Source organism: Vitis riparia, chromosome 1 (genome assembly GCF_004353265.1).
Source record: "Vitis riparia cultivar Riparia Gloire de Montpellier isolate 1030 chromosome 1, EGFV_Vit.rip_1.0, whole genome shotgun sequence".
Classification (NCBI taxonomy): Eukaryota; Viridiplantae; Streptophyta; class Magnoliopsida; order Vitales; family Vitaceae; genus Vitis; species Vitis riparia.
In genome coordinates this window covers 9,738,791-9,765,288 of record NC_048431.1, presented here as the reverse complement: position 1 = coordinate 9,765,288, position 26,498 = coordinate 9,738,791, and the positions used below count along the sequence as shown (strand labels likewise).

At 36.2% G+C, this 26,498-nt stretch overlaps 4 protein-coding genes across 11 annotated transcripts in view; 1 reads left to right on the top strand and 3 right to left on the bottom strand.

Moving 5' to 3' along the window:
- Positions 1-6,875, top strand: part of LOC117911205 (ubiquitin-like-specific protease 1D) — a 48,080-nt gene extending 41,205 nt beyond the window's left edge. For 2 of the 4 annotated variants that reach the window (XM_034825462.1, XM_034825472.1), the window contains exons 11-14: positions 633-755; positions 2,448-2,562; positions 6,087-6,194; positions 6,293-6,875. In XM_034825462.1, coding sequence (XP_034681353.1) covers positions 633-755; positions 2,448-2,562; positions 6,087-6,194; positions 6,293-6,394 — 448 coding nt within the window. In that variant the 3' untranslated portion in view covers positions 6,395-6,875. Of the gene's footprint in view, positions 1-632; positions 756-1,108; positions 1,679-1,709; positions 2,274-2,447; positions 2,563-6,086; positions 6,195-6,292 lie in introns of those variants that run through there. The other 2 variants (XM_034825489.1, XM_034825480.1) reach the window with 2 other exon arrangements.
- Positions 6,876-8,110: 1,235 nt separating this feature from the next.
- LOC117922175 (deoxynucleoside triphosphate triphosphohydrolase SAMHD1 homolog) lies at positions 8,111-14,948 on the bottom strand. Of its 4 annotated transcripts, none has more exons than XM_034840218.1 (20): positions 14,695-14,948; positions 13,680-13,717; positions 13,565-13,587; positions 12,730-12,836; positions 12,589-12,640; positions 12,414-12,498; positions 11,708-11,798; positions 10,990-11,028; positions 10,779-10,846; positions 10,622-10,684; positions 10,339-10,436; positions 10,182-10,255; positions 9,987-10,079; positions 9,790-9,891; positions 9,575-9,655; positions 9,401-9,492; positions 9,257-9,272; positions 8,657-8,767; positions 8,479-8,576; positions 8,111-8,338 (listed from the first exon to the last, which is right to left on the bottom strand). In XM_034840218.1, the coding sequence occupies exons 1-20, from the start codon at positions 14,803-14,805 to the stop codon at positions 8,122-8,124; spliced, it is 1,659 nt and encodes a 552-aa protein (XP_034696109.1). In that variant the 5' UTR covers positions 14,806-14,948; the 3' UTR covers positions 8,111-8,121. The 4 variants fall into 4 exon arrangements, with proteins under 4 accessions (XP_034696109.1, XP_034696117.1, XP_034696131.1 ...); XM_034840226.1 differs by having other exon boundaries at positions 10,339-10,394; positions 14,695-14,947; XM_034840240.1 differs by having other exon boundaries at positions 8,248-8,396; positions 14,695-14,946.
- A 1,103-nt stretch (positions 14,949-16,051) lies between these two features.
- On the bottom strand, positions 16,052-18,965 carry LOC117922203 (dual-specificity RNA methyltransferase RlmN). Its single transcript, XM_034840252.1, has 9 exons — positions 18,660-18,965; positions 18,489-18,556; positions 18,280-18,382; positions 17,941-18,038; positions 17,665-17,795; positions 17,448-17,556; positions 16,904-17,095; positions 16,656-16,792; positions 16,052-16,513 (listed from the first exon to the last, which is right to left on the bottom strand). Exons 1-9 carry the CDS (start codon positions 18,853-18,855, stop codon positions 16,234-16,236), a joined length of 1,314 nt encoding a protein of 437 aa, XP_034696143.1. The 5' UTR covers positions 18,856-18,965; the 3' UTR covers positions 16,052-16,233.
- A 2,191-nt stretch (positions 18,966-21,156) lies between these two features.
- Positions 21,157-26,267, bottom strand: LOC117918472 (pre-mRNA-processing factor 17). 2 transcript variants are annotated; one of them, XM_034835166.1, is made up of 2 exons: positions 24,485-26,267; positions 21,157-21,680 (listed from the first exon to the last, which is right to left on the bottom strand). In XM_034835166.1, the coding sequence occupies exons 1-2, from the start codon at positions 26,230-26,232 to the stop codon at positions 21,674-21,676; spliced, it is 1,755 nt and encodes a 584-aa protein (XP_034691057.1). In that variant the 5' UTR covers positions 26,233-26,267; the 3' UTR covers positions 21,157-21,673. The 2 variants fall into 2 exon arrangements, with proteins under 2 accessions (XP_034691057.1, XP_034691066.1); XM_034835175.1 differs by lacking the exon at positions 21,157-21,680 and having other exon boundaries at positions 24,481-26,267.
- Positions 26,268-26,498: the final 231 nt, after the last annotated feature.

The window sequence follows — 26,498 nt, the reverse complement described above, 5'->3', positions numbered from 1 at the left end:
ACCAATTCCAAGTTGCCTTGGGGTGCCTAAAGCACATCCATCAAAGTTCAATTTAATGATTCTGTCAGTTGGCACTAACCATACTTGTGAGGTCTTTCTGACCAACCTCCTTGACTTGCATACAAGCTACCAATCTAACAATATAAGGCTCAAAGGGGTGCCTTCGAAGGCCCTACTAGTATAGGCAAGAAGAGAAAAAAGAAGAGTATAAAAAGTCTCTAACTGCATCCATTGTCCTCCTAGCATCTTAAAAAAATCCTCACATTCCTTTCCTGCCAAATTGACCAAATCATACTAAGGCTTGCAATGCCCCATAGAACCTTTCCTTTTGCATGATTTTCAAAGCCTTTGAAGTAAATAGTCGTCATTGCCACCAACAAACATGGTGGTATCCAATCTATTCCCAGAAGGCTGAATAGTCTATGCCATAAGCCCAAAGCTTATGGCTAGTAAAGAAAAAGATGATTCCCTGTATACTTGATGGGCATACTTCGGTTTGTGGCCTCTTTGGCACCTTTTTATGCTATCTGACTTTTTCTATAAAAGGGAGCATGTTTCCTGTTATATTTTCTCTCATTAAGCTTAAATTACTACACATTTCTTGATTGTTTTTATGGTGTTGATGTATTCAGTCATCATTGGAGCTTGGTGATCATTTGTATCCCAGACAAGGAAGATGAAGCAGGGCCGATCATACTTCATTTGGATTCATTGGGTTTGCACTATAGTAGACCAATTTTTGATGATATTAAAAGGTGAGACAAAAGAGGCCCATGTCAAAATTAACAAATATTATTTGATTTACTGAATAAATGTTGTGGTAATTCTAAAACTAAGTAGTTTTTAGTCAATGGTATAAGTATACAGTGATTTGGACTTTGACAATTCATATGTTCACTCTTGGTAACTAGATGATAAGATAATAATGCTCTGACATGAGATTAATTGGACTGGCACCATTCCCTTTCATACTTGAAGAATCATGTAGGAACTTTATATTTGCATTAACAACTGATTTTTATACCTGCAAGGGACTATTATGTTCCTACAGGGAATGTTTTTAGTTTTCATGCACTAGTATATTAATGCTTCTTTGTTCATTGTGCAGTTTTCAATCACCAGACAGATGTATTTTGTTTGAAAAATTTTGCTCATCAGTTTTGTGGTAGGGTAGGTTGAATAACATCAATTCTTTTGAATGTTGATGCAACAATAACTATAATCCAGGACCATTCTACTGCAATTGTCTAATATCCCTGCACCACCTGCCTACATCCTCATGATGGCCAATAATTCCTGTGTAATACAATTATGGTCCTGATGTATAGTCCAAAAATTATTTACCCTACACATCAGATTCATGTTTCTGAATCCTATATTTTGTCGAGGTCTTCTGGATAAATAACACTAAAATGATATATCAATCCATTTGAGTTGGCCTACATGTACACTTAGTTTTGGTTAGAGATTAATCCTATCAATAACTACAATACTACAATTCATAAATTTAACTAATCATGAAGTGTATGAGCATAAATCATTAGGCATATGCAACTTTTGAAATGTGACTGAGAAATTGCTAAGCAAATAAGGATGATCAGGTTGTCCTAAATTTGAGTGCATTAGTGGTTTGGAATGTGATCCAATGATAACTTAAATTATCAATATTTTTTTTAGGAAATAATATTTTTAATTCATCACTTTTGCAGTATTTTGCATGGATGAAAAAATTGATAATATTGCTGATATTCTGGCCAAAATATCAGTAATTTGGGGCACCAATTAGAAAGAGCTGTGAAATAAAGTTTGCAAAATATCACGGCATGATTGAAATATCCTCAAAATGTCAATATTTCTTGATATTTTGGTGATATTCCAGAAAATTTGACATGATTGTTGGTGTCTCCGTCATTCTATTTCTAAAGGTAACTTTTGACCTTCAACAGCTAGTTTCCTCTAAATTCCTATAAATAAGCCCTCCTCTCTCATGTTTCTCTCATTTAACTCCCATCTTTCATTTTTCTCTCATGTGTCTTCTCTCTCTCATCTTCCTTCAATTTTTTTTTTTTAATTCATTCTCTCAAATTTGTTTGCATCTATAGAGTTTCATGGTACCAATATTATTTAGATCAAGATGATATTCCATTGTTATCAAGTATCTCCCAACCACATAGGGTTCATCATCTTATTATTAAATGCAATATGTTTTCAAATATTGAAACTCAATAAAATAAATTTTTAAAATTTATCTCCACATTAATATTCAATATTCATTTTCAAAGTCACATGTGTTATTAGTGCACATTATATTATTTGATCAATGAAACTAACTTGATCAATGAATATTGGCTGAGAGTCATATTGTCTTATTCAACTATTAATTTGGATCCCTTTTTAACATTTAACTTGTCTTTAAACATAAGAAATGATGTAAATTTGCCTTGTAGCTACTTGAAAGAAGAATGGAAGTATCTGAATCAAGAAGCAGATTCTGCTGATCTTCCTATTGCTGACAGAATATGGAAACATCTCCCTCGCAGGATTGAGGAGAAAGTAATTGCGGTAATTTTTTTTTTCTTTTCTTGAATGCCTCTATTTTCTTTCCCTTCTCTTTCTGTTTTCTTGATTTTACTTTGTGGTGTTGTGTGTGTTACCATACAGACAACTTTCTCTTCATTAGCCCTAATTTTATCCCTAAACTGTCTAGCTGTGACAAATTTAATCCGTACTTTAAACTAGGGTGCTAAAACTGTTATTGTCCTTTTAATTCCCATCCAACAAGAGCTTAAACCATGACAAGTCTAACCCATGTTCTATTTAGAATGTCAATTGATGGCCTAGGGGTGGGATTGTTTGGTGTTGAATATTTTAAATTATAGGACTTTATTTATTATTAGTCCAAGTTCCAAATCAAATCCTTATTTGATGAAAAGATTTCTAATGTACAAAAATCATGACCAGTTCTGCAAGTAACATAAAATAGATAGTGAACATGAAAGCCCCAAATCAGAAAGTTATTTTTGGTGCTAGTGTGTGATTTTCTTTGTTGGGTAGGGGGAGTGGGGCAAGGCATAGGATATGTAGTTCAAAGCCAATTCATGAAAATAAGAGGAGCACAAGAATAAGGTTATCTTCCATGCTCAATTCAAGTCCGTGGAAACCAGTCTTCTCAAATCGTTCAACTCCATGCCTCAAAATCTATGTTATATCACAAACTCTCCTAATTCATCTTCTAGCAGATTTAATCACAATCTGGAAGTCCACTGGATCCAACAACTCTTCACGCTTCATACTTAATTTTAGTAACAGGATTTATGATTCTAAGGTTTTTGAGGCTCTTTCAAAAAATAATGACAACTCTTTTCAGAAGAATTATGATTTTTGGTATAAAAAAATGTCAGAAGGTTTTTCTGACTTTTAATGCAGAACAATCTCTCAAAATAATCTTATGGGTTTACATAATAGAGGAAAGTGTTTTAGATGGGTTGGGATATTTAAAACTGGATTAGCAAAAAATCCTGTTTGAGGCTGGGTTGCACTCTCAACTGATCTGAGAGAAAACTTGACTATCAATTCCATTTTTCAACATGGATCAATCTAGAAGGTGCCATGATCAAGTGATGTGTAATTACACTCTTGATCAATGGAACTACCCCTTACATCACTCAGAGACCAAATATCCATTTCCTATTCCCTTTTCTTTTTTATTTTATTATTTTATTATTTTTTTCAAAATATACTTTTGAGGATTTAAAATAACTATTCAACATCATAGAAGTCTTTTGCATATTCCAGGGTTGAAAACATAGTCTCTAGGTCACTTACCTTCTTTAATAGTGTGCTCAAGGACAAGTTGGAATTGATGTATTGGTGAACTCTTCAACTGCAGTCTTGTGGATGGTTTGGATGTTCATAACAATTTTAGGGACACAAGTTACTAAAATTTTCAATTTGACTTTCCAACAGCAATAGAGGACTAAATTTTAAGGTGGGAAGGGAAGGCAGAGGGAGGAGGTATCACATCTTTTGTTTATGGATAATACTTTCATCTTTTGTGATGCTAGCTAAGAAGAACTGACATTCCTAAGTTGGATTCTAATGAGGTTTGTGGTAGTTTTTATGTAAAGAATTAATTTAGCAAAAAATGAGCTAATTCCATTTTGAGCATCAAATGTGGAAGAGCTAGTTTTGGTGCTAGACTCTGATGTGGGGGTGCTTCCCACCACATATTGAGGACTTTCTCTAGGTGCCTCTTTTAAATCAACCTTAATGTGGGATGTGGTGGAATATAGACTCAAGAAAAACTTGCGAGGTGGAAAAGATAATATCTTTTTAAAGGAGGGAGATTGACCCTGACTAAAAGCACTTTGTCAAGCCTGCCAAATTTCTTTGTCATTCCTAGAAAAGTTAGTTCATGGCTTGAGAGATTCAAAGAGACTTCTTATGGGGTGGATCATCAGAAGTCAGGCTACATCTTGTTAATTGGTTGATTATCTGCATGGAGATGAAAAGGGGAGGTCTTGGTATTAGGAGATTGGCTATGCTTGATAAGGACCTGATCGGAAAATGGAATTGGAGGTTTGCAATAGAAGGGGAAGCTCTTTGGAAAGGGGTTATAGGATGTGTGGTGTGATGAGTCATCTTTGAGTGATCCCTTTCCATCTCTTTTTTGATCACCACTACAAAGGACTCTTGGGTAGCGGATGTGTGGGAGTTATAAGGGTATGGGAGATGTTGAAGCTCTTGTTTTGTTAAAAAGTTACATGACTGGGAGCTCGAAAGAATAGAGGAATTCCTCTTAATATTGCAAATGAAAGTGGTTAGTAAAAATGATGGGGATAGGGTGATCTAGTTAGAATCAAAAGTGGTATGTTTTCAGTAAAATCCCTATACTTCTATTTGATGCTGAGGAGTTTCTAAAAGATATTATTTGGAACCCTTAGGTACGAACAAAAGTGGGATTTCTTTTGTGGGAGGCAACTTAGGCAAGATCCTTACCATAGATCAGTTGAAAAAGAGGGGGTTGAACATGTGCTTCTTGTGTAAAAATGAGGAAAAATCAGTAGACCACTTTTTGCTTTGTTGTACCAAGACAAGTATCTTGTGGCGGCTAGTTTTCTCATTGTTCAGGGTAGAATTGGTGATGCCACCTTCAGTTAAAGAGGCTCTCTTAGGTTGGCAGGGATCCTTTGTGTGAGGAAAAGAAGAAAGTGTGAAGGGCTGTCCCCTTATGCATTTTTCAGATTGTTTGGAAAGAGCGAACAGATCATGTGCTAAAATTCTTTTCCTAGTGTTTATTTTTGGAGTGGGTTATGGTGGGATTAAATGAAGCAATAATGTCTATGGTAGACTTCATCGATTGTGTGGTGTTACGCATGGGTGGGGTTTGTTGTTTTTTTGAATTTCCTTTTCTTGTTTTGATCTTGCCTTTGATGTCTTTGTGTACTACCCATGTACTCTCATATGCTCCTGTTCATAGACATTATTAACATATCTTTTTGGCTTGCTTAAAATAATAATAATTTTTTAAAAAAGGAAAAAATTGTTGATTAGCAAGTCTTTTGAAATTCCTCAATTTCTTGAATTATATGGAGTTTAAGAAATCAGTTCATCTGACTATTGAAGGAACTTCATGTCAATGAGAAACTAGGTTGGTGGGGAAGTGAATGTGGGCCTTGAAATGTGCAATGGCCCTGATTCTCAAAATCCTGCTATACCTCAAACTTACATTGTTTTGATACAATTTAAGGGGTGAAATAAACCTAAACTTGTAGTGTCTGAAGGCTTAATTGGAGGATCGTCAGCCGTACATTATATTACAAATATATGGGAAATGATGCTCCTTTTCATTTTCATATGGGAATCCATAATTATTGAGATCGTTAGTATCTGATTTTTGCTTAGCCAACCCTAGTGGGGTGCTGTTGTTTGAGATCGCCTTGTTGTGTTTATGTAAATGCAGTATCCTAGAGAGAAAAAGAAATGAAGTTGCATGAATTGTCACATTTATTGGTATTTCATTTAATTGATTATCTGGTTTAAGTTTGAGCTCTTCTTTTTTGTATTGGATTCACATTTCCCACCAGGTTCCCCAACAAAAGAATGACTATGATTGTGGTCTCTTTGTACTTTTCTTCATGGAGCGGTTCATTGAAGAGGCCCCTGAAAGGCTGAAAAAGAAGGATTTAGCAATGGTATATTTTCTATTTAAGAAAATTTATTTTTTTTAATCTTCATTTATGATTTGATTCTAATATGATGTTCCCTTGTTTAATACTATTTCAATTCTCAGTTTGGAAAGCAGTGGTTCAAACCTGAAGAAGCATCTGGTTTGAGAGTGAAAATCCAAAATTTACTGATGAAAGAATTGCAGAATGCAAGTGAGAATAACTAAAATTTGGAAACATTGCCTATCTTCAGATGGTGCATCGGGATTTTTGATGTAAAATCGAAAATCCTGGAATCGGGTCTGCCATTTGATGTACAGCTGGGATTGTTGACATGGACATCGTTTCTCACCTTCAGCCATTAGTTGTACCAATGGTGGCTCCGGCATACAAGAACATTTTTCCCAAGTTTTACATGGTCTTGAAGTTGGCTGAGACGCCATTCCTACAGGAGACCGAGTGCCAGTCAGTTTGGGACTTCAAGCACCAAGTCCCTGTAGAATTGTTTCATCCAGTGTATATGAGGAATTTGGAACCGGTGCTGATTTTTAACACAAGTGTCCTCCATGTATGTTCTCTTTAGTTTCACTTTTTCCCTTGGAGGATGGATGTAAGATGATGTTTTATAGATTGCCTTTCCATCACAACAACACAAAAATGCTTTGCTAACTATAATACATTTTATGGAAACCACAATTTCTTGTTATATACTTTCAGGTGTACATCATATAAGATTTTCATTCATCTTAGAAAATTTATGTTATATATCAAAATCAGGACCCCTTAGTTTATAAAAGAAAATCTAAAAAGAGGGGCAAATAAAAAAGGTAGGACTAATGTGGTGAACCTGCAATGTCTTGACCATGGTGGACCCGCCATGTTCCCAGTGCTTTCCCACTCTTTTTTCGAACCTTTGCCTACTTGTCAACGTTTTGCTTCTCAACCTCACCATCAATTTCTTCATATCCACCTCATTACCTTCGTTCCCCAACCAACCCAATAATGTAGGAGAATCCCATGATGTTTGCTTTTCGAGTTCTCCTGAGTTTTAAGTAATGAGTCACCTGGGTGATGGGCATTCATGCTCTTCTCAAAATTGCGCAACCAAATATTATTTGTAATAAGTACTGTACTTAGATGATGTAATTATTGTATTATTACTAAAAATTATTTTGCATCAATTAATCATTTTATTAAAAAAAAGAAGGATTGCTTTTATGACGATTAACAAACGTTTATACATAGTAACTACCAAAAGTATCAACCGGCTCCAACTTTTTCGTGTGGTGGTGTCTATCTGAAATCCAAGGCAATCAGTCACGTATATAAAGCCTCGTTTTAGGCGTTATACAAGGTATTAAAAATATTCCTGCCATTCCCTTCATAATTTTAAATATAATTAATTCAGAACCAAAAAAATAAAAAAAAATAAAAAAAATCTGTCAGATACCCTACTTGCCCACGCATTCGTGTATATAATTATTTATTTAATTTAATTTTGATATCGATTGCTGTTTGCCTGCGTGAATATATCGGTCCTAGCGGACCGTAAACACAAAGCCGAAAATATTGTCCGGATGCCGTGTGGAGAGTCATGATAATTGGAGGCCTGGTTTTAATATTGCCAAAACTAGTTTCAAGTGTATATTAAACACGTTGAACTTTCAAACTTCTAGACTGAGATAATAGCAAAATCTAAAACAAAGGCGTCTTCTATAGTAACATTTTGTTTTATTCCATCTGGGATACTGGGAGCAATTATAGAAAATTGGAGTCATCACTTTGGTTCTCTGTAATGATAATTTGTTTGGATAAATACTTCACTGCATATACACGTTTGGTGAACGCCTAAGGTTGATCATATAGTTGTTTGTAAGAACATGTACTTGGTGATACATGGTAAGTAAACAATACATCAGGAAATTTGTTAACATAAATAAAGATTTAATCCAAATCAAGGATGGAGAAGGTAACCAGAAGCCAATTTGGAACTTCCCTCTGGCTCATGAATGCTTGAAAATAAGGTTGTGACAGTGTCATTAATACATGTGGGGAACAAACAAATTTCATCAATCAAATCATTGGAGCCACTATTAACTGTCACAGTGTCACTACATGAGAGAGGTGAAGCAAAATTAGTGCACTCACATTGTTGGGGAAGATTTATACTCCTACAATTGTCCATGGAATTCCTTTGTTATATTTGTCTGTCATCTCCAAATCTGGAAACTATTTTGAGTACATGATATGTACATATTTCAACTGCAACCAAGTTGGGGCATGGAAAAGGTCAAACAATGGTAAGACTTACCTTCTGCGTTTCTTCTTCTCAGGTGTGTCATGTACTTGGGCTTTCATTCTGTATGTCTTTAGCTGAAAATTTTCAAAGGCCTCAGAAACTGCTTCCACCTGTACAATATCATCCATAGCTTCAATCATGAGAAGATAACTTCATGATTTAACAATTAGATGGCTTTCTTTTCACAAACCAGTTCAGGCTTTTTAGAGTACACCCTCACAATTCTATCTTCGTAACCTGCAGGCAGCAAGTGACTGATGCGATCATCTTGTATGGGGAACTTCTCATCACTCTCAAAATCCTGCTAATACCCAAGCTGTCAAGTCTACCATATGCAACTAACAAACCATCCTCAGAAAGAGAGAACATTATATGACAAAGTAATCAATCTAAAAGCAACTGCCAGATGAAACTGGTCCTGCCTTTTTTTACCACTGTTGGGCTAGGTCAGCATTCCTTAATCGTTTATTCAAGTGGGTTCAGTTTGACAGCAACACCAACATTTTCACATGGTATTGGCTAAAGGATTCTGCTTTTCAATGTAGGATCACCCCACCCACTTAACAAACCATTAACATATTCAAATAAGAGGAGGCCTTTTGTGCATTTCTACTATGCTAAAAATCATTGAGGATATTGGCATGCATCATCATATCTCTGCCAAATTCCATCCTTTGCTAAAATTTGCTGCTTTGCAGAAATTCAATTGGTTATATCCATCTTTAATCAGGTTTGAAAAGAACATATAAAAAAAATGCACAGATTATATCAATGAAAGCGATTTCAGTACCTTGAAAAATTTGATGCTGAATTTTCCACACATGCAGAGTAGAGAAGGCCATTGTTAAAACAAGATGAGCACCCAAAATCCATCAGAGTTCCAAGGAAGAAAAAAAAGAACAATAGTATTATTAACAGATTATTTCCCAAGTACCTTTCCAGAGGGTTGTTCCTCCCACGTGTCAAGTTAATCCTGACATTGCTCACAGAAACATCTTCTTCTTTTAGAGTAATGCTGCTATTTTTCTGGTTGGAAATTGACTCTGTAAGGGATCATGTGTCTATCATTTGGGGAAAGAACCAAAAAATATAATAAAGTTCATAGCACCTGAGAACAAATAATATCTTGGGGAGTGATGTCTTTGAAGTGCTCCAGCCTATCCTTTGGAACAGAGAATTCATTGCAGAACTGCAACAATTGTAGTTATTGAGTAAATAAGTATTAGCAATTACTCTTATAATAGAAAAGCTCCCGAATCATACAAACAATTACAATTTCAAAGATTATTTTTCCTTCTGTCTTGATAGCATGCTAACGCATACCTGATACAGATCCCTTCTCCGAATCCGTAGGATCAAATCTCTAGATTCCTTCAGCTCTTGGTCAGGAGCAGTTTCAATGGTTTTTAATATTGAGTCATCTAACTGCAGTTTGTTCAAAGATGGAGAATATTAGGGCTACATACATACAGCTCAAATCCTTGTCATAATTGAGACTAGAGCTCTGTCAAGCCAAAAACCTTCCAATATTCTGCTGGTTGATCGATGAAGGATGAAATCTTAAGATGATCATTTGCTTTTAACAGTGCATCTATCACCATGAGCTCTATTGCCTAGAAAAGGTAGTTCTTACAAGTCAATGCATTTAGTGTTTAAAAACTGATTAAACAAGTAGATGTGAAATTCCAGATAAAAATGTAGATCCAGTTTCGCACCTTTACTTTTGCATGCATATAGACTGTTCGATGCAGATCAGCACGAGTGGCAAATAACTTGTGGATTGTAAGATCTGAACAATTCATTAAACATAAACTGAAGAGTACAATGACTATCAATATAATGTGATGAAAATAATCTGAAACAAGCACTGACATTCCTTAGCACGATAGCATATCTCATCATCTATTACTCGCATCGTCTCCAATAACCTGACAGGTTTTTTTTTTTTGGTGAGAGAGACAGAGAGAAGGCTATATCGAAAGTTAGTCATTTGAGTGAAATATAACAATATCATGCTGACATGATACAAAACACCCAGCTCATTATAAACTTCCCACACACAATCATACAAATTTCTAGTAAATGAACTGAAAATTCTAACTTCTAATATGTGCCCATTAACAAGATCAAACCATTTGAATATTTCTGCATATACCTACGAAACTCAAAATTGCAACCTAAACCACAAGCCCTGGAATCACGAACAATGTAATCAAACCTGCAAGAAAAAGATGCAATCTATAACTCTCTTATGTCAAGACCATAGCTATCAATAAAAAATGACTAACAAATTAAGTAAACAAGTGACTAACTTGTCAACATCTATTCCATTTCGACCATTTGCAACAATATCATATAAGAAACGCTTCTCTTTCATGCTCTACATTTTGAAAGTATAAGAAAAAGAGCACGGTAAGATGCTAAAGATATTAAATTAGAGATAGAAACACAAAAAAAGATGTCCAAAAGTAGCAATCAGATTAATAATAATGGTAATAAAACCTAAACTGCCAGATCACTTACTTCTGATGAAGCATATTCAGAGCCAGCAACTACCATTTCCTGTTAAGAAAACAGAGATTCGTCATGGCAGAGGAAGGTCATAAGTCTATAATTGTTTCTTTGTTAAGCGATTTGGATGTTTATTTAGGTCTCTTTTTTCCCCTTTCAAACAAATCGAAATGATTGAAGTTTTTCTATTTGGAATCGTGTTAGGTCTAATTCCTATATTTCACTGGATTCTTCGTAACTGCATATTTACAAGACAATGGCGTTAAAGCCATCTGATAAGTGATAAAGTAGTAGAGGGCTTGAGCACAATGCTCTAATAAGCCTTTCTTTTATGCCTTGGAATGAAGCATTATTCAAAGACAGTAGGCAATGCACTATAAGGAAGTGAAGTAGGGTTGGCAGATGTAGGCTTCTCTTTTATTGAATAAGTCTCCTCTCATAGGCCTCTCTTTTCGTGTTGTGACAAAGAGGCATTCCAAGGCTATAGTCTATAATTGGTTTTCTCATACCATTGATGTACTTAATTCTACCATTTCTTTAGGTGTACACAGATACCAATACAATTTCCAAGGGTCAAACTGAACTTGCTATCCCAAAATGCAAACATGCAAAGATGTCAATGATTTGATGAATATTTGAAAGGATGCATTAACCAAAACAAGAGTCAATCCAAATGAGAGGAGGTGAAAAAATAAAAGTAAAACGAGTGACTATTTAACAATGAAATAACCTTTGTTTTCTTAAGGCTTTCAGAATCAATTTCAATATTGTGTTCATCAACGATGTGGTCTATCATCTTCAGAGACATTTCCTCATGAGACCTGGAAAAATCGAGTGAAAGCATTATCAACAAAATAGAACGACCACTTGCCAATTGAGGTTACCAAAAACCCATGCCAAGGTTTTATAAAAATTAACAAAAAAAAAAAAGATGAAAAATAAAATAAAAAGAATATTGTGTTCCATATCTCAAACAAACATCAATTTATCATGATTCAATACAGTCATGCATCATGTATGTCCTAGAAAGAAAAAAAAGACAGCTGAATGTCTTAGTACTAAGTCAAAAGACATTCAAGAGTAGAATCCACGCAAACAAGAAATAGTTCCCATGATTGATTGATTTCCTTCTTAATTTCTTGACTAAATTGTAATACAATGCATATAGTGAGAGGCATTCCAAAGAAGATTTTGCTACATTCGATAATTTAGTGATCCAGCCAATATTATAAAAGCATCATCCATTCAAGGGTCCATGGGTTTTTGTTTCAGGAATAGCATTTTCACCATTTATCAACTTAAAATGAAGATTGCATTCATTGTAGATGTAAGATTCAAGGCATGAAAAATGCAAACAATCATATGCTTATTTAAATTTTCATGTAATTGAAGTTATAAAAAAATGTATTCTGCTAAAGAATGTAAGAAAGAATTACCATTTGGAGCCATTAAGAACCCGGGGAAGAAATGCCTGCTCAAACGTGTGGCTGAATGGTCCATGGCCCACATCATGCAGTAGCCCTACACAGAGAACCAAAAAAATAAAAAATAAAAAAGGTGAAATCAGATAAACTAGAACATAACAATTTTATAACAAATTCAGTTAATTACCAGCAAGTTTTACTGTCTGTATATCAAATGGGTCAATTCCAAGCTCCAATCCCTACAAGGATGACATGTGTGTAAAGAGAATGTTTTCACTAATACAGTCCACAACAAGGAGAACAATCAGGCCACAAGGACATATTCTACTTGGTAAGCTTGAAGTTTATGAACAGCTTCCCCAGCCAGCCAATAAACACCTAGTGAATGCTCAAACCGAGAATGTACAGCCCCTGGGTAGACCATGTGTGCTACACCTGAATACAAGTATAAAATTCAACTTAATTTTAAGTCTACCTAAACTGCATTAGGATAGCAACATATCTGCAAAAGGAAGTTTGACAAGTAAGAATGCATTGGAGATGGATTGCAGCATGAATTCTTCTATTAGGCAACTAAGCTTGCAAAATTTTAGTAGTTTTCATAAGGCAGGAAGTGCAGTCACCTGAACTTAATAAGTGAAAAGGCTAACATCCACATGGAGTGGTTCAATGATATTGCAGCAAGTGGCATAGGTTCTATAGTCATTATTCTAGGAACAAATATTATTCAACATCTTTCTAAATTCATAAGATATCAGCACTCCAAAGACTACTCATATTATGGAAATCAGTTATCTATGCTACATGTTGATCTTACATGCCATGAATGTGGAAAAAAAAATGATATTATATATCATATATGCGAAAAAGAAACTTCAATAGTGAGAACCAAATGTATTATTTAACGTGACATAAAAAACAAGGGAAAACTTGTGATAAACAATTCTTATGCAAGCAATATGGATCCCACAGATTGAGAATATAAGTGACACTAACTTTGTCCACTCTAAATGGTATAGGCATTTAAACCTTCCTCAAGAAGCAGAAAGAAGATGATAGCTTCTCAACACTGAATCACAAAAGTGACAAACAAGAAAAATTTGAATTCAAAACTATCTCTAGAACTAGTCTTCTAGATGATCCTAGAAGAGGTCAAGACTCACCTAGTTGCTTCAGATCTCGAAGTCTGCAGTAACAAAATCATCCAAGGATTAGTCACAACTATGACTATTAGAAGTAAACAGGAAAATAAACCCCTATTACATAAATCATACTTGCCTCTGGAACTCTTCAGTGTCAATAAACTTCATAAAGAGCTGCAATCATCCAAAAGAAAGTGGCTAAATTACATTATATGCAATCCAAGAACAGAGCAAGAGTGTTCTAATCGCACATCAATGATTTGGCGAAAATGGGGTTCTGTTCAGGTTTCAAGTATCTGAGGAGGCACTGTAATTGCGATCTAATATTGTATAATATAGTAAAAGCCAAGCCAAAATGTCAAGCCAGTCAATCTTTTAAGGAAGAATATTACACAAAAGTTTTGCATCTCAACAAATTATCAAGTGAAAGAAGATGAGATTAGTCGGGGTACCTAAAATAAATTTGAAGGATTAGACCATATCAGAGAGAAGAGAGTATTTTACAGGTCATTATCACGATTTTATGCATATTTTATTGCTGTTGTATGTCTTTATCAATAATTTCCTGAAATATTTAATAAAATCTTAAAAACACATCCATGAATTTAAGTTCTTCTCTAATTGAATTATTAAGCTGGGGATTTTGTATCAAAAAGTCCTCATGATTCGTTATCTACCTTCCCACCCTTGTCATCCTTGTATATATATATATACATATTTTCGCTTCTTAATAATGAAATTCCTGAACGCTCTGTTTGGTTGCGGAGAAACGAGAGGAAACTAAAATAACAGGAAAGTTACACCTTATATTTTTGTCGTTCCAACAAACTGAAAGAAAAAACTCCGTTCAACTCTGTTGAATCTCGCAAAATTATTTTTAGAGCTGAGTAACTGAGTGATCAGCTTTTCCAATTTCTTAGAAACACAATTTTCTCTTCGTCATAGGAAACGTGAAATGCTTCATCTAACTCCAGTTACTCCACCGTGAAGAACAAAACAAATGGAAGCAGAAAATTGATGGAACAGGTCTCCGTTTATCGGCACCGAGAAGGCCAAGTCGAAAACAGAAAACAAATGAAAAGATATCGTAAATGAATCCAGAAGGTGATTAGGGAAAGAAAGATATAGAAAAAGCTCAATGAAAGTGGTACCGGATCGAGATAGATGTTGCCGTGAACGTTGTCGTGAACGTGCTTGGAGAATCTGCGGTCGTGGGCGGACGTGAAGCTTGAGAGCTTATCATGGTTACACAAGGCTCCCATCGCTGATTGTTGCTCTGAGAGAGAGAGAGAGAGAGAGAGAGAGAGAGTAGCGTTTGAGACGGGAGTAGAGAAGGTCTGGAAGAGAGGTGGTGGGATGCCGCCAAAATGCTTTGATAGCCGAGTGTGAGGGGTTAAAGGGATGAGTTTAGAATTTCCAAGATTGTCCTTTATTTATTTATTATGATAGATTTTGAGTTTAAAAGGTGGGGGCGTTTCGATGAATTAATTAATTAATATGTAACTCTAGGCGTCGCCTAAACGCAGGATCCGCTACGGTAATAGTCTCAGGGACATGGAAGCGACAGCCTGTACCGCCTAATCCTCCGACACCTTTGTCACCCATCACTTCACTGGAGAGCTTCAACAGTGATCATCACACAGGACATACAACTTTGCTTTCCATTGTACGCATGTCCTGACACCTGGCCATACGATAAATCGTTTTCCCATTTTCGTAAGTTTTAAATTAAATCAAATTCTTCCACAACTATCTCAGACTGTCATCTCTCTAAATTATCCTAGATTATTGCAGGAAAATTCTCTTCAGAGTACAAAGCCAAGCATCGGGCCTCATTGTAATCTTTTTCCACTGCAGGTGGTTCGGAAGGGCGTCATCATGACGTTTGACGGGGCCCACATCTCTTAAATTCCAGACACAAAGACATTTTGTCCCAAGCACTAAACAGTATCGATGCCAAAAATTGGTTCCATAGGGATATATAGGGATATTGGCCCTTATCATGAAAAACCGTAAACATGAAGCATAGAATGTACCGATTACCACTATTGTGTTGATTGCAGAAAAGCTGATTTTTCTCTCCTTTTTTTTCTGGTAGACTCCTCTTTGGTCCACTAAACAGCAACCACTTCTTAATTAAAAGGAAATTGAAGAGCCTTCCCCCGACCATTTGTTGTCATAAGCGTAACAACTGCACAATGGCAATCCACCTCCCACTTTTGAGCTACTGTCATGTTGAAAACAGTGCTGTCAAGTGCTTAAAAGGATGGGAATAGTGTTTCTCTTATTCTTTTAGAAACCACAAAATAAAAACCGAAATTTATAAAATTTAAATTTAACATATAAATAAAAAAATAATTAAAATTTTATAAATTTATTTTTTTCCATCAAAAGTACTATTTTTCAATGATATAGATATTAGCTTGGTTATGTAAAATTTGAATTATTTTTTTTAAATTCATATTTTATGATTTATTAATAAATGCGAAAACACACCTAAGAGGATCATTGCAGAGAAAAAAACCAACACCTTTTGCTCATTGGGAATGTGAAATAATCTCACACTGACACATTATCCATCACAGTACTGAAATATAAATTTTTTAAATGGAATCAGATTTCATCCCCGGATGAGGTCCTCTACCGAGTCAGAACAGCAGCCATCAAATTCAATTCTAGATGCTTATAAATTAGGTCAGGGCAGACTGGAATTTAGCAGGCACCCGAAGCAAGGGAGCCTGGACTTGGCCAGGCTTCCCAAGTTGACCACAGGCAGCCATTTGGTCATCCCCTCTACTGGGTCGCAAGAAAACAATACACCCTGCTTCCGCCAGAATATTTCGGAACTCAATTATCTTCTCTTCACTGGTTGGTTTAAACTGGGATCCGCAATGGGGATTAAACGATATAAGATTGACCTTGCAAGGAATGCCCTGAACAAGATCAATGAGCCTCCTTGCATCCTCATGGCTGCAAAACAGAAAATAAATAAATACAATAAATCAAAACAAAAGAAAAAGATAATACACATTTTCTAATAATTTCAGACAGAAGAAACCAGTATGGGGGAAATAAAAACGTTAATTAGCACCAAGGGAAAAGACTTGCTCACCTGTCGTTAACTCCTGCAAGCATCACATATTCAAATAGAACTTTGTAGTTACGTTTGGAGCGAAGTTCTTCTCGAAGGGTTTGAAGAAGCAAGCTTAAGTTATACTTCCGGTTAATTGGCATTACCCAGTTTCTTACCTGCAATTTTTTGTACTTTGTTCTTCAATAAAAAAAATTGATTTATCACAATCTTTCTCCCCTTCCCCCTCCCCTCACCAACCAATCAAAATAAGCTTGAAAGAACTGTACCTCATCGGTTGTCGCATTCAAGCTAACTGCTAAAGCACAATTAGATTCACGGAGGAAACGTTTCAGCTGAGGAACGAGCCCACTGGTTGAAACAGTAACTTTGCGAGGACTGAAATGAAGGCCTTGATCATGCACCATTATGTCTGCAGCTTTTATGACACTTTCGATGTTATGAAATGGTTCGCCCATCCCCTACAAGTTCATTTGTGTGCCAGTGATTAGAGAACAATAACAGAAGAAATAACCGTGTCTAGTTTCATTTCATTCACTTGGACTCCAAAAGGATAAAAAATTTGATCACTGATGGTTGCAAAGACCCGGAAAAAATAGAATAGATTATATTTCCTTTCAACAGACTGCTTCAGTAGGTAAAACCACTATATAAATGTGAAGGATGCAAAAAATTAAGACCCAGCAAATTAATGGGTCTAATAATTAATAAGAGTAAAGGTCCCCAAGCATAAGTGAGCAGCATCAGGATTCTGGTAATCTTTGCAAAGATAACTTTAGTGGACACAAAATCTGACTGGAATGTTTCACCTACCATAAATACAACATTCGTAATGGAACCGACTTCACTTGAGAACAGACGTCGGGCATATACAGCCTGTTCTACTATCTCGGCTGCAGTTAGGTGTCTCGTTAGTCCCATCCTGGAAAAAGTATTTATACATCATGGAAATGCAGAATATTGAGGTTACAATAACTTAACTATTATAATACAACTGAAAGGCTCAAGTTAGAGTGATTAAAAAGCTTGCCTGCCAGTATAGCAGAACTGACAATTCATGGCACAACCCACTTGACTTGAAACACACACAGTGTTCCTGCCCCTATCACAAGGTATTATGACTGTTTCTATCACTAGCCCATCATCCAACGTGAATAAAATCTGCAACCTCCTGTGAGTTCCAAAATCAATGAGAAGATTCTCATGAAATCCAAGTAACTTCAACTTGAAAATGAATAAGGCCCAACAGGCAACACGTCCAAGAGGAGACAAGTGGTATAATGACTAATAAGAAAGATATGTCTACCTTCCTAGTTCCATCAGAGGCTTTGATACTGTCTTTCAAGGTCAATGCCTTGAATTCAGCATGTTCACTCAACATGCTCTTGAAATCTTTGTTCAAACCTACATAAGGTTGACAGAAAATGGAAGTCCCAATAATCAACAGTTCCAGTTCTGGGGAGAATAGGCTTAACAAGAAACATGTACAAACACTCATATCAAGGCAGCAATTAGTCTAGTTACGGGAACACCAAGTTTTGTTCAAAGAGGAAGGCGATCCCATCTATGAATAAAGTTAATGAAGCAGAAACCAACAACAAGCAATAAACAAAATCTTTTACTATGAAAGAAAAAGGAAAATAACCTTCTAATTCATCGATACAATGTGCCCAAATGTTGTTTCCGTAAAGCCGCTTCCATAGCATTAACGCCTGCCCGGGCCTGTACCCATGTGATTGAACCCAATTCTGTTGAAAAAGATTCTCAAATTAAGTCACACACAGGGGAAAAAAGAGAGTAATTGGAGATTATGAAGTTCCAAAAAGAAGAAAAAAGGGAGAATTGGAGCATTACTTGAAGTTCAAAATATCTCATTCCTTTGAGAAGCACCTTTGAGCCCTTGATTGGATTCCCATTCTCGTCTACCAACAAACAACCAAAAATAAAATCTTATGATTGATTTGTTCAATCTGGATACAGATAGAAAGTTAACGGAAACGGAGTAAATAAATCTGGATAACTAACCGGCAGTGGAGGAAGGATGATGATGATAAGTTGAATAAACTGGAATCGTAGAAGAAGAAGCGGTAATTGAGAGCGAGCGATGATGGAGAGAGAGGAGTGGTTTCAGATGAGGGAAGGGGATGGGAAGAATAAGAGCAGAGAAGGGGATTGAAGGTTTCAAACCCACTGGCACTCGCCTCATCCACATGGCCTCCATTCTTGTGAAGGACGAATCCACTCTACCCAAGGAGTATTAGGGTTTCTATTCAAGTACTCAAGCGAACGAGCCACGTACAGTTGCTGATAGCCTGATACACTACTCCGTCTCTGTTATTTTTGACGATCGTCGATTGCCCTAAGCGGATAAATCGCCTTTAAATGCAAATAGAATCCATGCGAACGGTGTCGTTTTATTCTCATTCCTCATTCAATGCGAATTATTATTAGGACAATTATTTTTAAGATATTTTTAAGATATTTGATTAAAATTTATAAATACATTATTTTTTAATACTTTTTAGTAGCTTTAACTTTTAACTTTTATTTTTTAAAAGACATTAATTAATTTAATTTTACAATTTTAATTTCTATTTGTTAGTAATTTTATTTAATGTTTTAATTATGAAACAAGTAATTAATGGATTAAGTTATAAATAAGTCATTTTACATTTTAACATAATTAAGAAAACATATCATGTAAATTATGATTAAATAAATAAGCCTATTAGATAAAAATAAGTAAATAAGTTAAACAAATAAAACAATGAAATGAATACAAACTATTTATTAAAGAGGTTACACGCGTTAACATGACCATATAACACGAATGCAATTATATCAAATTGAAACCCATTAAAATTCATTTCATTTTGATTCATGTTTTTGTATCACATTAAATTTGTCATCCCTAATTTGAGGTTATATTTACAATTTCAAGCACATTGATATTAATTTTTTTTTAAATAGAGAACATTTTAGATCATCCATCTTTTAATGCTAAATCTCCCGAAGAGGAGTTTAGTCACTCATGGTCGAGAGTACCAACCCAATAACCATTGTTAGCATGTATTTATTACACAAAGAAAGTTGAGAAAAGATTAGAATATTATATTATATTGAGTTTTTTTTTTTAAAAAAAAAACCCTGAAAAAGTGTATCTTCCTCCTCTAGAAGATGTACATATGTCTAATAAAAACTCCTATATGTAGGGCTCGTGACAAACCCTAATTAACCTTAATATCCATAAAAAGGTCATCTAAAACTCTAGAAAGAGTTTAGTTGCATTTGGAGACCTTTAGAAAGAGTTGTACAGAAATTGCTTAGCCTCGCTCAGAGGTATCTCCATCGTGAGCAAACTCATTAATTTGATATGGAACACCTTGTCGAGAGATTTGCCTGGGCTTGCTTAGGCTTAGGCTTAGGCTTAGGCATACTAAAAAGTGTCTTTGAGCAAGTTCATTAGTATGATATGGAACACCTTGCAAAGGCTTCCTTACAAAGATTGCTCAAGTTTGCTTAGGTTGCCTGAGCAAGTTCGTGAGCAAGCTCAGGTAGACAACACCTCTCTTAGGTTTCCTTAGGCTTCTCTAAGCCAATTTCCTTGCTTTCCCCAAAGCTCAGGGATGCTAAGGCTTGCTCAGCCAATTTCCCTAGGCAAACTTTCTTTTCTTGGGCTTCTTCCTTCCTTCTCCATTGAGACTTGCATCTTATCTCCATGTTCTCTATTTTCTCTCAACTTTCTCCATTGCTACACCTTCCCAGAACCTTCCAAAGACTTCTATAATGCTCCAAATGCCATGGTCTTGCATCCTTCAATTTCTTCCATGCTCGGTTCCTCAAGACTATGAAGTGCCTCATTCTTCCTTGTTTCGAGACTCGCGTAACTTGAGATTTTCACCTCCTTTTGCTGTGTTTAGCACTATATAGACATATTAGCACTCAAAATAAGAACTAACATACATTCAAAATAATAAGGATAGATTAACACTCAAGATCATGCACAATACTTGATTTATATAGGTCAAAAACGCCATTTTTGAGTACCAATCAATGTTCTTGAAATATTTGTTCAAAACAACACGAAGGTTGAGAGAGAACGGATGTCTCGATAGTCGATAGCAACATATACAGACACTCTGAAGGCAACGATTAGTTATGGATATATCGAGTTTTGTTCAAGAGGAATATCATCTATTGATAAAAGTGAAAGAAAGCAGAAGCTAACAAGAAGCAATAACCTCATCAGTAATACGTGCCCAAATGTTGTTCCCGTAAAGGCCCTTCCACAGCATTTACGGCTGTCTGGGTCGGCACTCGAGTGTTTGAACCCAATTCTGTTTAACATTCTCAAAAATTACGAATAGAAGCACACGCACAATTTGGGAAAAACTACACCAGTCGGAGAGAAGTAAAAAATAAACAGCTTAAAGCACATATTCAGGCTATTAATTCAGATCAGAGAAAAAAATTATGAAAATCTTAAGAAATGAAAGGGCAAAAAGCCACAAAACCATTTGAATAATGAGAAAAATGCTAACCACTCAAATGACAATAATAAATTAGTCCTAAAGGAATTTGCACTTTATCACCATCCAGTTACAACAGGTGTGAACACCTGTAAGTTGGTTGTAACTGAATTTCAGACACTAACGGAAGTCTTGGAAAGAGAGGAAAACTAATTGCCTAATTATAAACTGCTTAAAGCGCTGGAAACACATTTTGACAGCAAAAAGCTCCCAATCAACACAGGCCAAGTTCAAAATGTGATACATGTTGATATTTATCCTGACATCATTAATTGATAACATGGTGAAGAATGAAATGAACTTGCAGATGTCAGGTGAGCCCAGCCAACATGGAGATATTTTACATTCTGTTTCAGAATCTGAATGTGGTGACTGCGCTTAGTTTTAGCAAAGAAACCCCATTCACAATATAAGTTCAAGTGCACAAACAGGCTGCTCTGGTCCTCTCACTGAATGTGTCGGTGTTGATCAACTGATAGCACCACCTTGCAGTATATAGCAGAAATGGGTTTAGTCCCTGCAAGGCCAGATAAGAAAACATTAGACTCCAATAGCCATGACAGCATTATGCTGTTTTAACTAGGAAAAGGGAACAACAATGAAGATAAACTACCTAACGTGCAAGTAAATGTACATCAAACATTATCTCTGTTTTGTTTATATAAATATTGAGGCAGTAGGATGATCTAATTCCAGTCTACTAACAAAGGATCCACTTCTTATTGTCAAGTCATCATTAATTTGCAGTAGAATAGCTTTATTCAACAATAACAGAAAATGAAGAAATCTAGATTGACAAACATATAGGAGGACTATTCCAGATTGATGTAGAAGCATGCAACATAATACACCCAACTCAACCTTGCTATGTCTTACTTGGATTTTTCTCCATATTTGTATTTCCAATATTTGAAAATATGAAAATAGAAAATCTGCATACCTCTTTTGAAGTTTAGATGAACTAGTGGAAGTATTAAGTTTAAAAGTTTTATTCATGTTCAGCAACACCAATTAATATAGCATCACATGCTATTCAAAACTCTAGTCTGCTTATCTTCACCATTTTCAAGTCATTAACAAATTTTTTAGCATTCCTAATCCAAAACTTTAGCCTATAGGCTAAGTTCTTCCACTGATTCCTCATAGCTACAAACATGCTTTGAGGACTCTCTTTCAAACTACCCGGGGCAGAAGGCAGCTGGAATGCCAGATGATAGTTCTCTTTTTCATGACTAACAGGTGTATCTTGTCCCTACAGATGGCATAATAGGATGATTATCTCATCCTGAGGATATCTGAGTTTGTGATTGAATCATCAGTCCTTTTTTAATCCAATACATTGCAGATTAAGAAGAGTAATGAGGAGCAAGCTTATTATTTCAGGCTTTTGTCAAACACTAATCTAGATCCATAAAAGTGTGTATGATTCAGCTTGTCACAAAAGTAAATTTTTTAAGTCCAAGTTGATGGGGAATGTTCAAGTTTGGTCACATCCAATCCACAGAGCAGGCTGAAATTTAAATTTGCAATTCAAATTAAGCCAATAAGTTTGTGAAGCTCTTATACTTATAGCTCAGCATTATCCTCATAACATGATGTTCTCTTAGCCACAGCTGATCATGAGCAGCAAAGAAAACAATCCCAAGTTCCCTTGACCATGTTATTCCTTGCAATTATAGCTGCCCTTAATAATTGCTGAATTCAGGCCTCATGGTCTATTCAGGCTGCTATGTCCAGAGTCCAGATCCTGCCCTTTATAACAGGTATCTGGTTTGGATTTTTGCCAATCTGCTAGTTCTAGACCATCAAATCTGGCAACTCTGGAACTGCCACTCAAAATGCTCATCAAATCAAGTATAATAACACTTCCCCCAAAACCAAACTTCTCCCCTGGGGCACTTCGATGCATAGAGAATAAGAAGAATATAAGGTAAATGAATTTTGTCGAGGAACAAGGTGTCAAAATCATTTCTTAAGTACTTCTAAATACTACATTGATTGCAGAGTTGTTCAAGGTCTACCAAAAGAAAAAAAGTAATAGTACAATTGTGTGAATTCAGAGAGAGAAAGGAGAAAATATGCTACACAAAATAAGAACTTATAAAATGCGAATTTTTCAAAACATAATCAAGGATACTGTCATCTTTTTGTATTTTTTTATAAGGATGGTGTCACCTTTAGATATGAGACATAGGGTAGGTTTGCGTAATAAAAGACAAAAAAACAGAGGTGAGAGGGGCAATGGAATGGCATAATGGATGCCCAACACAAACAACAAACAGAAAAGCATAATTTCTGCCAGGTAGTCCAGATTCTTCCTTTCATGCTGTTGTGTCTTCTATCACATTAGAACATGCCTCCCACTTCTAAAGCAAGTAAAAAAGTCTACATCGTGGTGTTGTCTTTCCTAGGTTGTCTAGTGAAGGGTGACCCCCAAGCGGGGTGGTAAGCAGTAACCAATTGAATGATTGTTAAGGAACCACTGGGGTTTCTCAAGGCAAATTGTTAAGAATGACTACTATACTGTGCCATTTGGGATATACTGCCACTAGAGAAGCTTAGCCATTTTTCATAGATATCATTGATTTATCTTCTTCTCCATGCTGTTATAATTCTCTTGGAACCCAACAATCTATACTCTATTATTTGTATTCTCTTTCCTTTATAAAATAATTTTGCTTTTCATATCTTATATGAGTTTTATAGCCACTGTCATAGCCTACATAGATCTCTCTAGATGTGCAAACTAATGACAAATCCATCCAGCAATAATTCATAAAAGTTATATTTGGATGGTTTCTTCACATCAGGGAATTTAGTTTACTTTATATTCCATCCTTAATTTCTTCAAAGCACATAAGTCATCAATTCAAAGGGTATCATACAACGATTCACTTTCTTCAAAGCATGTACTTCATCTATTCAATAGGTATCACATGATGGTTTGCCCCCATCTTGTAAGTTGTAACTCCTTCATAACCTTGAAGATAATGTAAGCAAGAAATAGCGAACCAGCAAATGATACAAAGGTACAACTCTTTTCTTGATCAAATTTGTGTCAAATCTAGAGTAGAAAATACAGATATACGCAAAATAAATTTAATATAAAATACATCTTCTTACCTTAAAGATAAATAGAAATATATGAAATATACAAAGAGGAACCATTTCCATATACATGCAGCATATCAATAACAATGAACTGGTAATCAATATATATGAAAGCTATAATCTGCATAACAATGTGATAGGAACTAATTCATCACCAATTAGCACTTGCGTGTAAATCATTCACAATGAGTGAAAAAATAGGTTTCTTACCAGTACTTAATCAAGCCATCCCAGCCACATGTTGCTACTTTACTTTGTTCCAAAGGATGCCACTCACACCCGATGCATACCCCTTCATGACACTTGAGTGTTCTGAAGACTTTGCAACTCTTCCAGTCCCAAAACCAGCATTTACCTTCACCATCTCCAGACATGACAAACCGTCCATCTGGTGAGAAATTGACTTGGCAAGCATAGCCAGCCGCAATGTGACCAGCAAACCTCTTCTTTTTATTGAGCTGAAACCTCTCCCTAGTGCTATAAATAAGAATCTGATTGTCCAAACTCTGTGCCGCAAGCCAATTTGTATTTGGGTGAAGAGAAATTGATGGCATGGAGTGCATATGAGGTTCACTGATATACTTTATTACCACAGGAATCCCAAATTCCCAAACACGAAGAGATTTGTCATCACTAGAAGTGACGAATCTCCTATTGTTGTCTACAAATGTAATGGTGTTTACCGCTCCCAAATGTTGATCATACTCTTGTGTAATTTGCCCTGTATTCATATCCCACTGAACAATCTTTTTATCACTCATCCCTGCTAATAGGATATTCTGCTTATCATCATCTGGATTCAGCTTAACAACATAAGGGATCTTCCCAGTTGAGAAGGTGGATATCACCTGTCCAGTTTCTGTGTCCCAGTACTTGATATTCTTGTCATACCCAGCAGTCAAAAACTTAGTCCCATCATTACAAAACGAAATATCTCGAACTGCCTTTGAGTGACCCATATAAGTCCTCATACACTTCCCTGAATTGAACACATCCCAAATCTTTACCTTGGTATCCATCCCAGCTGAGAGAATCAAATGCCCATGCTTGGGGAAGAACCGAATTGCAGACACACCCTTCGTGTGTCCACTCCAAGTATGCACCAATCTCTTTGGTATATAACAATGATCGTTTGTAGCCTTAGCATCCTTGGGTGGTGCAATCCAAGACCTACCCTGATAATCCCTCTCCTCTTTCCCATGAAATGTACTCTTATCTGTAACAAATTCGCCCTTTTCGGCTGCCCCTTTCTCCTCACCCTTCTTCTTTGCGTACTCCTCGGCGTACTTCTTCTGTTCCTCCGTCAATTCCGTCTGCAACCCTTCCTTCTTCCCCGCCCACGGACTCTTCTTATTTTTCAACAACCACGTATCAGTAGCGGGATTCTGAACCTCCTCCGCATCAACATCCTCATTCTCCTCGCTCTCCGATTCCTTCTTTTTCTCAATCTTCCGCTTCTTTTGCTCGTGCTGAGGAATATTATACACTGAAATACCGTCGTTTTTCTCCAACGCCTCCAGATCCCCAACATAATTATTCCCCGCCGAAGCAGACGGGTCCGCGGCGTAACCGTACTTGTGAAACGTGTTATATTGTTCGTCGAAAATGAAAGGCTCGATAGCGGCGTTTTCCACGAACCCTAGCTTGTGGTTGCGCATGCCTTGAGCGATGCCGTCTTTGGCGTATGGGTGGGCGGGGCCATAGATGGGAGCCCAGAGCTGGTCGTAGGTGGGATTGAAGGGGACGACGTGTTGGATAGGGTCAATGGGTTTGTCATTTGTATTGGCGATCGCGAGAGCGAGCGTGGTGTCGTCGACCTTGGGGGCGGATGATTTGGAGGGGAGAGCGATTCGAGTTGGGGAAGAATCCGGCGATGAATTGTCAAGGTTTTGGTCTTCTGCTTCATGCTGTCGCCCGTCGTCGTCATCTGCCGTGTAACTCTTGGCAAGAAGATCCATGGCTTCTCCGTTCAAGCCTGCAACTAAAACCCTAGATTTGCCTTTTTCTATCTCTCGTTTAATTTAGAGGTCAATAGAAATTGCTGACGTGCCGTGATCCTATTGGTCAATGGTTGTGCAATTGTAGTTGTACTGTGTTACTGAATGAGGAAAGGAAACACAGAATTTTCTGTTATTTTCGGAAATTTCTTTTACAAATAACTACCAATAATTTTTATTTTTTTTTCATCTTCAATCTCTTGGATCACCTAAAAATTATTCACTTT

Excerpts from the sequence above, each read along its gene's own strand:
- LOC117922203 (XM_034840252.1), bottom strand. The coding sequence starts at position 18,855 with ATGGAGGCCATGTGGATGAGGCGAGTGCCAGTGGGTTTGAAACCTTCA. Across the intron at positions 17,557-17,664 it reads CAGTTCTGCTATACTGGCAG|GATGGGACTAACGAGACACC; the intron begins GCAAGCTTTTTA and ends TACTTTTTCCAG. Across the intron at positions 17,096-17,447 it reads TTACGAATGTTGTATTTATG|GGGATGGGCGAACCATTTCA; the intron begins GTAGGTGAAACA and ends ATGAACTTGTAG.
- LOC117922175 (XM_034840218.1), bottom strand. The coding sequence starts at position 14,805 with ATGGGAGCCTTGTGTAACCATGATAAGCTCTCAAGCTTCACGTCCGCC. Across the intron at positions 11,029-11,707 it reads AAAGCCTTAAGAAAACAAAG|GAAATGGTAGTTGCTGGCTC; the intron begins GTTATTTCATTG and ends TTTTCTTAACAG. Across the intron at positions 10,437-10,621 it reads TGCAATTTTGAGTTTCGTAG|CCTTCTCTCTGTCTCTCTCA; the intron begins GTATATGCAGAA and ends CTTTCGATATAG.
- LOC117918472 (XM_034835166.1), bottom strand. The coding sequence starts at position 26,232 with ATGGATCTTCTTGCCAAGAGTTACACGGCAGATGACGACGACGGGCGA.